Raw genomic sequence first — 12,395 nt, 5'->3', positions numbered from 1 at the left:
GTTCAACCATTTTGCATGTAGTGACTAATGCAATGAACTTATGCCTAGATGTTTTGGGGGGTAAGATTATTCAACAGAGACTGGTATAATTCATTGTGATCAGCAGGACATAAGCAATTGATAATGTAGGAAACAGCAGACAATTGTACATAATCATTTGCATCAGTGTGTCAAGTCATTCGCAATTTGTTCAAAACAATGAGAAAGTGCTTTTATGATGTGCACAAGGGACGAGATGATGTGGAGGTTGAACAATTAGTTTTGAGAATTTCAATTCTGATCTGAGAAATGCACCAAAGCGACTGAGAAAAACTGTGATACGTTAGAAGCACGAACAAAACTCAGTTCACTCTCAGTGTAAGCCTCAAAGGACATAACCAGATAGAAGCCAAAGTGTCTGCCAGATTTAAAAAAGAAAAGTTGGTTCTGTGTGAATTTGGGTGAGCTGACCTTTTAAACCCTCTTCCTGGACTCCATAGGTTAAGAATGCTTGTATAGCTTCTTTGTTCACTGCCTGACTAAATACCAGTGATCTGTCCCAGGCTGTGTTCAAGAACAACTGTCTTCTACTGTCATTTCAAGTTACTGCAGACAATTGTATTACAGCACCAACATCACTGTTTTTCATTGACTGTTCAATTGGATTCCTGTGAACCAAAGCTGACTCCCATCAGTCCAACTAATCCGAGACTAAACATCCATCTTTCTCCCATCTAATTGGCTGCTTCCACCACTGTTCCGACTCATGTTTGTATACATGTGTACAGCATGTCAATAACACAACATATCAGTCCACCTTGTCTACTGAGCTGCATCATTTTAGTTTCAATCATGGCATGTTGAGTAGTCTCATAGGAACTGAGCAGTGTTACAGCAGCCGCTCAGCTGTTGTCGTTTACACACTGTTGCCCCATTGTATGTAGGTGCTTAGATAATAAAACATATTCAGTCAAAGGTAAGAATAATCAAAGGGCAAAATCTGACGCCAAACATTTATTTTAATAGTTATTGTTTCAGATCAGCCCTCTTCCTGTCAGATTAGATTAAAAAAAGACACCTGTGACAGCTTCACAGGCAACAAAAGAGAGCCTGACTTTTAGAAGATTGCTGCATGGCACATTTAGTACAGTTGGATCAAAAGTTGCTATAATACATTTATTTGTGACGTTTACACCTGCAGCATTTCCGTGCTAGATCTTCAGGTAAGATTTGCGTGATGAATGCACTGAAATGTCTGAATGACAGTGTGCAGGAGTTTATTTCTAACTTTTGATCCACTCATCCCTCTCCCACGCACCGTCTCATGAAATAGATGTGCAGAAGTGTACTTCTGCACATTTAGTACAGTCAGCGGAACGTTTCGTGCTTTCTCAGTTCCTGCAGGCTGTGCAATCATGGTGAGATGAAATGGTTAGAAAGACAAAGCGATAACACATGTAATGGGACATGAATGGTGGTCTTGATCTGTAATCTGCAGTCGGGGGTCAATCAATGTGCAGCAAATGTGTGGTAATGCTCCGGTGTCACCATGCATTACTTACATCGCTCCACTAAGGGGTGTGACCTCGGACACACCACGATTGGGAGGCTCCTCATCCCAGATTTCCGTTTCATTTAGACTTTAATTTTGCTGGTGTGTGTTCGGTACTGATAAGTTATATTTGGTGGTTATTTGGTGTGTGATATTTTGCGATTTGTGATGGAGTTCATAGCGAGCTTAATTTCCCCTGTTACGCACGCACATATGCACACACATCAACAGGCACCTTTACACACACACACACCGTTACCTCCTCTCACCGTCTTGTTTTTCTATTGCACACACACCTCGCTGCCACTCACAGCGCCAACATGAAAGCGGTGCGTCGACCTTGGGTGCATAATTATTGTTAGATAATCCTTTGATAATCCCTGCGCTATAAAACAGTGGGATCAATCGCACCTGCCAAGATTGTTTCCTCATTATCTTTTAAGTAGTGCAGTCTCTTATTTTGGAGTGCCTGGGCGATGCCAATGCATTAATACAGACCCTTTAATGTGTAAAAAAAAAATAAATATAATGCTGCTGTCTGACTGAGAAAATAACCGAGGAAATGACTGACTCCATTGTGATCACATGAAATGAAAGGTTTCCTTAAGGCTTAGATGAGATTGCTTCTTAAGCTTTTATTGTTCCAGTCAGATGTGTGGGTATGAAATATTACGAAAGTGTTGCATTGTCATAGAGCTGTTCCTGTCATGAGAAATAATATATTGAATTTTGCTTCTGCCAGTTACAATTCCTGCTGCTTTACCGGGATGTGACTGGGCTGTTTTCCTGAATGCCTGTAATAAGTGGCATTTCTTTCAGTCAGATTTATGCCATGAATCAGAGGAGTGTGTTCAATGAGCGGCACAGTATAACTGCTGTGTACCAAAGCGACTTGTGCCTCTGCTTTGCCATACGCCTGCAGCCTGTTTTGGGGTGAATAAGCCCTGTTTTTGTTCTTCTGCCTGTTCTCCTGAAGGGAGAAAGCCCGATCTCCAATTAGAAGTCTTAATAAAAGCGTTTAGAGGAGATTACACTGCAGGTCTGCCAGGGTTTCGTGCTGGGGAAGTGGTTGGAAAGCTATTGAGCCTAAAGTGTCAGCCCAGTGTGAACACTTTGGAGCTCGCTGGCTGTTCGAGTATTGGCTCCAGTTCCAGATTCCAAACCCGGGCTTAGCCCCAGCCCACAGCACATCTTTTTAAAAGAGAATATTTATTATGTTCCATTCTTTCAACTTCTGATGAGCACAGACTTCAACAGCCTTCATGATTTCTCCCTTTTGCAAAACAGCACTAATATTTATTGTCGTAACACACTCATTAAGTAACCATCTACTTTTCTCGTCAGGGGCTCCCAGAGATTGCAAGGCTAATGCTTATTTATGAGCGTGGTCTGGAAACGAGGACACAGGCCTCCCCTTTGGATACTGTCAGGATTAAGAACCGCAAGACACAGGAACAGCTGAAAAGAGTTACGAGCATTAGTGTAAAACATAAAACATCCCATAAACTTCTAACAGGAACGAGCTAATTAATCATCTCATTAGATCGTGTGTTAAATGTGTGTGGGCGTGTCTTGCTGGATTATTGTCGGTGATGTAATTACTGACCTTCTCTGGGTGTGACTCTGATGTGTTATTTGACTTCAGATTGGAACTACCACTGCGACCATCTTAGAGATAAAAATTTAATGGCATGTAGAGTTATTACAGATGTATTCTTGACATTTGAAGCCAATTTTCAACACTGATTCAGAAAGCTGATACCCGTTCATTGCACTCGCTGTATTATAATTACTATAAACACTACCATCTACCATCTTGGATCAAGAAAACGACATTACCGCCCTTTAAACAGTCATGGCGAGAATGGGTCTCTGTTGATACATATTAGCATCAGCCCACGACGGTAGCTCATCCACAGTCTGATTGATGATCACAAAGTATTAGAATTGAAAGTCACCTCTCTCTTCTTGTGAGGGAGATAAATCCTTCCATGATGAGTCCCTCAATTAGCATCCCACTCACACCTGAAACTCTGGCACCACCCAGTGTTTCTGTCAATCTCAGAAATCAGTGCAGTTAATGAATTAAGCAAATCAATTAAGTGCTCACTTGATTAAAAAATGAGCTGGTTTAATAAACATAATGTGCAAGCTCTTTTTTTCCGAAATGAGTAATCATGGAAGGCCCTGCTTGTCTCTGTCAATCCTCCGTTCAACTGTGCCGTTGTCTGTTTGACTCTGATTCATCATGAGCTGCCATCATCCGAGTGACCATGCCACATGGGACTCTAATAGGGACAGCATGGCCGCTGGCTGTTGGCTGTGTTGATGTGCTTGTTTCAGCAGCAAATTCACTGACCCCGATAAAGAGAAACCTGGTCTGCATCCTGATTCACCTACAGGGTGCAAAGGTTCAACCGCTGTTTGGTCACTGTGGGTGGAAATAAGTTGTTTGCTTCCTTCTTGTTTGGATGTGTGGTTTTCACAGAATGTGTTTTTTTGTTGATGCTGGTCACATGTCCATTCTCATGTTATTTGTGCCATAGGAAATCTAGCTGGTCCAACAACTGAACACATTGAAAAATATCCTGTAAGCAGTGTATCTTACTTTTGCAATGTGTCTGCTTTTGAAAGTTACATCAAGTAGACCAGTTTCAAATTAATAAAATAAGTGAAGAGAGTTCACCTGGGTGGTCCATTGGCTAAGTCATGCTTTCAATTCTCATATGCAGTTTACAATAACAACGGCTGATTTTCCAATTGAAATTAATAGTTATTTCTCAAACAATTGGTCCTTGATTTCACACAGATGTTTACAAAAGCAGGCTTCTCTTTTATAGCTGGCAACCATCGATTTTGTTAGCTGAAATGACAACTGTCACTGGCAGAACATTTGTTCCATTCCTTCTGCAGATGACTTGTTATTTTAAAACCAGAATCCTGTAGTGAATGGTCAGTTAGGTGGCATGTGTGTCTGTAATAATAAAACTGCAACAAAGAGGACACATTGAAAAGATAGTCCAGTCTATTCATTGAAATTACCACAAAAATACCTGAAATGGCATTGCTTATCACTGGAAGAACCAAAATTAAGTTAGGAACTGTAAACTGGGCTACAACAATGCCATCTGAGAGCAGTAGATCCCAGTATTGGATTAACAAGCCAGTAGAGGTCTGGAAACAGGCCCAGTGAGCTGTGAACTGGGATGAAGGGGCCTAACAGCTGTCCCAGAGCTGGGATGCTGTCCTGAGAAATCTGCCATATGACAACAGTAGATGCCATGGTCATGCCACCTCTAGAATGATAAGAATATAACCACCTGGCAGCATATGTCAGCACAACATCTGTGATATTTCTTGGAAAGATGGTAGATGCTGAAACTGTCAGAATAAAATAACACTGTAGTCTGTAAACACAAACATGTACTGTGCATTTATGAAGGTAAATAAGAAGGTGGCAAGCAGAAACGTAGTGGCAGTTGCACACCACATTTCACTTTGTGCTAAGTCCATAAAATATGTTAATAAGGCTAGATAATTTGGCACATTATGCCCAGCGTACCTGCATATAGCCTCAACTGCACTGCCCGAAGTCATGCTTTATGGAGGTGGCCATCTGGGATATCACCTCCCTGTCCAGCTGGGAAAATCTGTGAGGGAAACACACTAAGAAACACGCTTCCCTCCCTCATTAACTACTGTCGAGGTCCCTTGAGCGATGTACATAAACTCTGGTCCTTCCAGGGGAGTTGCTCACTATTTAGCAGCAGAATGGTGTATATTTGTGTACTGTGCCTGACTGTAAAAAACAGAAGGGCAACATTACAGAGAGCAGTGTGGCCACAGATCAAACTGCAACCCATAAGAGTTTTGGTATTGATAGCCTGCTGCTCTACAATCTCAGCCACATGAATTCATGAGAGGTTTGTGTGATTGATCGCAAGATAAGTTATAAAATCTTGGGAATGGCATAAAGCTCAAAAACGCACACACAGTAGTGTGCCAATGTGGTCACTAGTGTGTCGCTGCAGTCAATGTACTAAGCCAATTTTAACACATCTGTGGATACTTATGACACATCAGCAACTCGGGGTGTAGCTGCAGCTCTCCCTCACACATACAAACACACACAGATTCACAAACATGTCCACAGTGGCCCCGTGGGACTCCTCTCTCTGTCCCCAGAGGTCCAGGACTCAGACGAGCAGAGAGTCCTGTCACATTGTGACCCACTCATTGGCCTCAAGCTGTCTAAACACACTCTCACACATTCAGGCACACGCTCTGCAGGAGTTGCAGTAGTAGAGAGCGCTGGGTTGCCATGGTGATCAGGAGTGATGTCACAGCACTTACCCAAAAAGGGGGCAGCGGGAGTGTTGTTTATTCTCAAAGACGTCTGTGTGCACCACTCTGGCTCCTATTGCTGTAAGAAAATGCAAAGTGCCAGATATTTCCACGTTTTGCAGTCAGCTCACATTGCACTGAAAGGCTCCAGCAATCAGCCTCTACTCTTGGAGGATCATTCCAGCTGAGACCCCAGAGATGTGCAGAGCTACTGAGGGCAAACAAGGAGGTCCAGTTCCTAATTTAGGACCGCAAATACACACATAGATGCAGTATTTTCAGTCAACAACAACAATTAGAAGCATCCCATTGAGGAACTGAGGCAGGATCACAGCAGGGTGCCACCCATGGGCGAAAAGAGAAACACTGAGCTATACACATATGCACATGCAGAGACATAAAACCACATAAGCGCACACTATACAAGCATACGCACACAGCAGGCATGCCCTGCAGGCATCACTGGCATTTGGATGGCTCTGGCACAATGAGAGCACAGTGAAGACCAGTAGCAGGCTCTCTGCCACACTGAGCATCTCAGTGGTCAGTCTCACACACAGAGCCAGGGTGTTCACTTGGAAAGAGAGACCAGGAGGAAGAATGAGATACAGAGTAAGCAACAGAGAGAAATGAGTGAGTGTCTGTGTGCATGTAAGGCTGTTTGCGTTTCCATGATGATGCGGGGAGAGACAATGGCAGCTGATAGCCAGTATTTATGCTGCCAAACCCAATAGGAAGACAACTGTAATTGCCTGCTTAATCTGGGCTGTGGAGAGGCCAGGTGTAATGATGGCAACTCAGTGAATACACCTCTCCTCCACTCTCTAATGGATGCTTACTGCTCCTCTCCTCCACCACTGCTGTCAATTCACCATTTCACTGGATGGACCCAAGGAAATATTCAGAAATGTGGAGAAAATATGCCGTGGAAAGAAATATGTCAGCTCTTGACACCTGGCTGCCTCAGTCAAGACATTGTGTGAATACAAATCAGCAAATGTATGAGAGTGAAATGAGTGTCCACTTTCATTGGATCTGCAGAGATCATTTTTGCTGCTCCTTTGGCGCCAAACTGTGTTGTCAAGATTTGCATGTGAATGAGTCTTTATTATCCCATGTTAATGACACCAACATGTTCCAATATACATATATATATATATACTTTCCAATATACAGTAGATTTGCTTTAAAGCTGCTATGATCAATACAAGTAGTAACAGGATCACTGGACTACAGTTCCTCCCAGCTATATGGAGCATTATAGCGTCTTTCAGCTCACTGTTTTGGTTTAAGCCCGCAAGTTTACTGTCATGGTTCACTCCCAACACTCTAATCAGCGTTGTTTACAGAGTCAGCAGGCAGCTGTTTTAGTGGAAAGGTTTTGATAAACCTACTCTGCACTACCTGCCAAGCACCAAAAGACACCAAAGAGCCAGGTATTTCCTTCAGGAGTTAGTGAAGCATTTTGGAACAGAAACGCCTATTAAAACATCTGCTGGATCTGTAAATAGGCCACTGTTTGCTAACAGGTTTGCCATATCAACTTATGAGGTGTTGGTTGGTGTTGTGTTTAGAGCTTTTTATTTGGAAAAATGTTTTAATGAGTATAGTTCAGTGAGAGAGGATTCTGTGACATTGTGCCCCCTCCAATACTTACACCCACTCCTACTTCTTCCTGGACATTCACACTGTCAGTGAATAACCTGGGAGTCAGCTAAATTGACAGTTTGTATACAAATAATTATTTAGTTTTTAAGTGAGGCACAATCTCCTTGTTTCTACCAGTTTAATTAATCTGTGATTCACATCAGGCTTTACATACTATAGCCACAATTTTGAGTAAGTTAGTACCTTTTGACCTACTTTGAGGACAAAAGGAATTGAGATGGCTGTGAGACTGTTACCTCTCACCCAGACAGAAATGGGGTCAAAAGAGATATAGCTGGACTTCGTTTCATTTTCTGGAGATTGCTAGTGATTTCATCACTATGAAACTTCAGTGTGGCTTGACTTCATTCCAGCTGCAGCATTGTTTGGGAAGAATGACAGTGATTCGAAAATCATCAGGAAAGCATGAAGCGGTTTTCATCATTGCTGAGAAGATTTTCACTCTTCGACTTGCTGGCTGTAAACTATTTTTGGGAGCAGAGCTACTAAACAGTCTTGGAGTCTGCTGATGGTTTGGACTCACACAAAATACATGAACACACAAATACACACACACAGCACTCTAGGAGCCGGTGCAATTTGCCAGGTTTACTAATTAAACAAATTTACTTGGCCAGCATGCTTGATGAGGAACCAGACTGCCTGATCCAACCTGCTAGTTTTCCTGCTTTCCAAACATAGAACACACACACATAGGCACACTCAAGGAAACCTGCAAATGTGTCCAGCAATTTGGCGCTTTGCACTTCTTTTATTATTCATTGTTCACTTTCAGCCAGGCTCTAAAATGTCTGTTCAACAAAGGCAAAATATTTATCGGGTCATATTTTGTTACACGGCCAGCAATAATGCTGTATCACCCTTGGGAGGGTTCTGTTGTAAATGCTCTGAATGGTATGATGCTGTGCTGAGATTGAGAAGCTGCATGAGGAGGAGGGCAAAGAAGTATAAATCTGTTGAGAGTGATGGTAATGATGCAAGTGATGGTGATAAGAATTATGAATTATTGCAATGATGGTGGTGAAAATCATTCTAAAAAGTAGTGTTGTGATGAGGAAATGATGAGAATGCGATGTCATGAACCTGAAAATGATGATAATACTTTAATGCCGAAGATATAGTTACGTGGGAAGATGTACAGTGCATAGAATTTGTTTATAGGAAGATTAGGTGGATTAGCTTCTTGTTTAGTGAGGTAGCACTTATATGTTATGTAGCAGTTATATCTCTTTGGTTTGATATGAGATCTTTGAGAACCATTGCCTTCCTGAAGACTCCAGAGGTCTCTGAGTCTGGCCAAGAATAAGTCTGTCCATATGTACGTTGGAGGTGCTTGTAGGTGGATGTTTTAACCTTTGGACAGAGCTGGGCTATCTGTTTCCCCCTGCAAGCAGTCTTTATGCTAAGCTAAGATAACCTGTTGCTGGCTACGGCTCCATATTTAATGGACAGATATGAGAGTGGTCTCAATAGTTTTTTCCCTACATATTTTGATTGTTTTTCCACATCTGCGAGTCTCTTTTGTATCAATTCATTAAATGTATTCAGAAATCAGAGTTGTGAACAATTGATTAAAATTCAATGACTCTGCTGTGTTTGAAACACGATATTTCTATTATCGGACTAATTTGTCTAATCAGTTAATCAATACAGTTATTCAGATGCAGTGCAAAAGCAAAGAGGGATACGCAACAAGGACTTTTAGTTCCTAGTTTATATCCTGAGTTTAGTTCCAGTGGCTCCTAAGCACCAGGAAACTTTGGGTTAGAAAGAGCTATTAAGGATCATTTTCTTCGACTGTTATGGTCACAAAGTCGATTTGCTTGTCAGCTCTTCATTGCATTATTCATTGTTTGCCATTGCTTGATTGCATTTACCTTCCTCACCGCTGCCCTCCATGATGGTTTTACTTAGAGTACATGCTCAGGTCGTCCAGTTCCAGCCGTGAGCCATTGCTGCTGCTAATATCCACATGGTCCTTCCATACAAGCTGTGTATGTGGTTGAGACTCAGCTTCATTGCCATTGCAACTTGGATGCTCATGCGCTTCCCACCATACTGTACCTTCCACGCCACTTCTCCCCCCAATCGATCATTTCCTCTTACCCCGTCTGCTGACTTTCTAGAGCCCCATATCAGTCCCTCCTCTGTTTTTCTCTTTCTTAGTTCCCCCCAACCTGACAGTCCCCCGGGGCAAGTCCCCCCTGGTGGCCCGCGAGGGTGACACAGTGGAGCTGGAGTGCCTTGTTTCAGGGAAGCCCAAGCCCATCATTCTGTGGTCGCGAGCCGATAAGGAGGCGCCCATGCCTGACGGCAGCATGCAGATGGAGAGCTACGATGGTGTGCTGCGTATTGTAAATGTGTCCAGGGAGATGACGGGTTCGTACCGCTGCCAGACCAGCCAGTATAATGGGTTCAACGTAAAGCCCCGGGAGGCCGTGGTGGAGCTGATCGTACAATGTGAGTAGACACACTGTGGGTATTTTTGTAAATGAGTTGTATTTATGTTTATGTGCAAGATGCAGTGTTTTCTATTGTATAGGTCACTTGTCTCTGTGATGTATTTTCTATGAATGCAGTCTAATTAATCTTTATGTGTTTTAGTCCAGTGTGACCAAAATTGAACGTTCTCACATTTCTTTCCTTCCACGCCCATCCAATTTCCTTCTGAAGGGTGTAAATTAGTCCAGTCCCCTGGTACCCATAGTCAGCTCTGAGAGGAAACAGCTCTGACCCCATCTCTTACACTAAGGGGAGGACTTTATTTGCTGAGCGTGAACTGAGCAGAACTAATATTAACAGAGGCACAATGCTCTAGAAACTGTTGGCCACACTTATTAGGGTCTGTCTGCATGTGTGTGTGTGTGTGTGTGTGTGTGTGTATGTGTGTGTGTGTATGTGGGTGTGTGTGCGTGCTTGCTTGCTCACGTCAGACATGACCCAAAGACTATGTGCCATATCCTGGGGCCTTGGACCCCCTGCCACTGCTGCTCATTGACAAACCCGATCCCCTCCTTCAGATGTGACTTTCAACGATGGTTTAACGGCTAATTAACGAGCGGCTAATTTATTCCCTCTAGTATTCATTTTGTATTCATTTATGGAGATTTGAATGGGATATTTGGAATGAATGTCAGGGATTCAAAGCGTTGTCACTCATTCAAGCGCTGGGGATGTTTCTTTCCGCTGAAAATAGAACGGAAGATGGAGGGGAAGGAAATAAAAAGTGATCCATGTAGGGTGCTACCATTCTCTGGCAAGTGGTTATAGGAAATAGAGAGTCCCATAGCCAGAGCCCCATTGTTTTCCTCATGGCCTACTTAGTTAATCCATACGTTCTTCCATCTCAGTTTACCCTAATCTAGAAAGAACCTGTACAGCAGTATGTCACTATTAAACTACTCTGACACGAATGGAAATTAATACACTGTCAGGTTTTTAATGTCCTCTCCATCGGACTTGCCAAACATAAGGCAACAGAAAAATATTGGACAACTTTTTAAAGTGTGAACAATAAAACAGAATTATGGCACCAGCTCAACCAGGGTTTTTAATTCTAGTGGAACTTGACACACCCACAACCAATATTTTGATTGAAGAGGAACAAGAGCAGCCCCCGCTCTGTTCTTGTCGACAAGGATTAGCGCATAATTCTGTCCTCATTTTTTCAAGAGTTTTTTTTATTGTACTCTTTGCTATGGCATTCACGTTTCAGCTTAGCTGATACCCACTGTGGGGGTTAAAAGAATTAATGAAGTTTTGATGTGCTTTGAAGAAGACTGTGTCAAATTTTTGGCTGAATTGATTATGATTATGCACTGATGACAGCCCATATCAAAGGTTTGTGGCTTTGCTAAGCCCCAATGCTGATACTAAAAAGTAAACAAAGGATTTGGACTCCAAGATGCCCTCCATTAATTAGCAACACCCAGTGGATCTGCTGCCTCATGCAACGAGGGTGTGGCGCAAAAGAGAGAAATTGTTGAGTGCAAAATTCAAACTAGAGTGGTGTTAATGGCTTTTGGTTTATATAGTTAAAATGTTGCTGTACTTTCACACTGCAGCACTGTTGAACATTTACACATATTTTAACTCCTACCTGGCACCTATTTCTAGGAAAAACGCCTAAAATAACATATCCAAAATAAATCAGTAATATCTCCTCAACCATTAGGGTCAACCAAAGGTCAGAAGCTAAGGAATATAAATCCATTGTAGATTAACATATTTACTTTACCATTACAGACTACATGGATATGAAATACAGAAAAAATATAATATTTTCATCCTCGCCTGGTAAAAAAAGCTTTATTTTGATGCAATAAACCATCAAAACCATCCTAAAGTACAGTGGGTACGGAAAGTATTCAGACCCCTTTAAATTTTTTACTCTTTGTGTCATTGCAGCCATTTTCCAAAAATCAAAAAAGTTCATTTTATTTCTCAGTAATGTACACTCAGCACCCCATCTTGACAGAAAAAAAACAGAAATGTAGAAATTTTTGCAAATTTATTAAAAAAGAAAAACTGAAATATCACATGGTCATAAGTATTCAGACCCTTTGCTCAGTATTTAGTAGAAGCACCCTTTTGATCTAATACAGCCATGAGTCGTTTTGGGAAAGATGCAACAAGTTTTTCACATCTGGATTTGGGTATCCTCTGCCATTCCTCCTTGCAGATCCTCTCCAGTTCTGTCAGGTTGGATGGTAAACGTTGGTGGACAGCCATTTTCAGGTCTCTCCAGAGATGCTCAATTGGGTTTAAGTCAGGGCTCTGGCTGGGCCATTCAAGAACAGCCACAGAGTTGTTGTGAAGCCACTCCTTCGTTATTTTAGCGGTGTGCTTAGGG

The 12,395-nt window shown here is 42.2% G+C and overlaps 1 protein-coding gene across 6 annotated transcripts in view; it reads left to right on the top strand.

The window, feature by feature from the left end:
- Window positions 1-12,395, top strand: part of mdga2a (MAM domain containing glycosylphosphatidylinositol anchor 2a) — a 216,447-nt gene that overhangs the window by 150,602 nt on the left and 53,450 nt on the right. For 3 of the 6 annotated variants that reach the window (XM_046060081.1, XM_046060080.1, XM_046060079.1), the window contains exon 9: window positions 9,710-10,003. In XM_046060081.1, the coding sequence (XP_045916037.1) occupies window positions 9,710-10,003 (294 nt within the window). Of the gene's footprint in view, window positions 1-9,682; window positions 10,004-12,395 lie in introns of all 6 variants that reach the window. The other 3 variants (XM_046060082.1, XM_046060078.1, XM_046060077.1) reach the window with 1 other exon arrangement.

Source organism: Micropterus dolomieu, linkage group LG10 (genome assembly GCF_021292245.1).
Source record: "Micropterus dolomieu isolate WLL.071019.BEF.003 ecotype Adirondacks linkage group LG10, ASM2129224v1, whole genome shotgun sequence".
Lineage (NCBI taxonomy): Eukaryota > Metazoa > Chordata > Actinopteri > Centrarchiformes > Centrarchidae > Micropterus > Micropterus dolomieu.
Note: the sequence above shows the minus strand (reverse complement) of the source record. Positions and strands in the feature narration are given on the sequence as shown.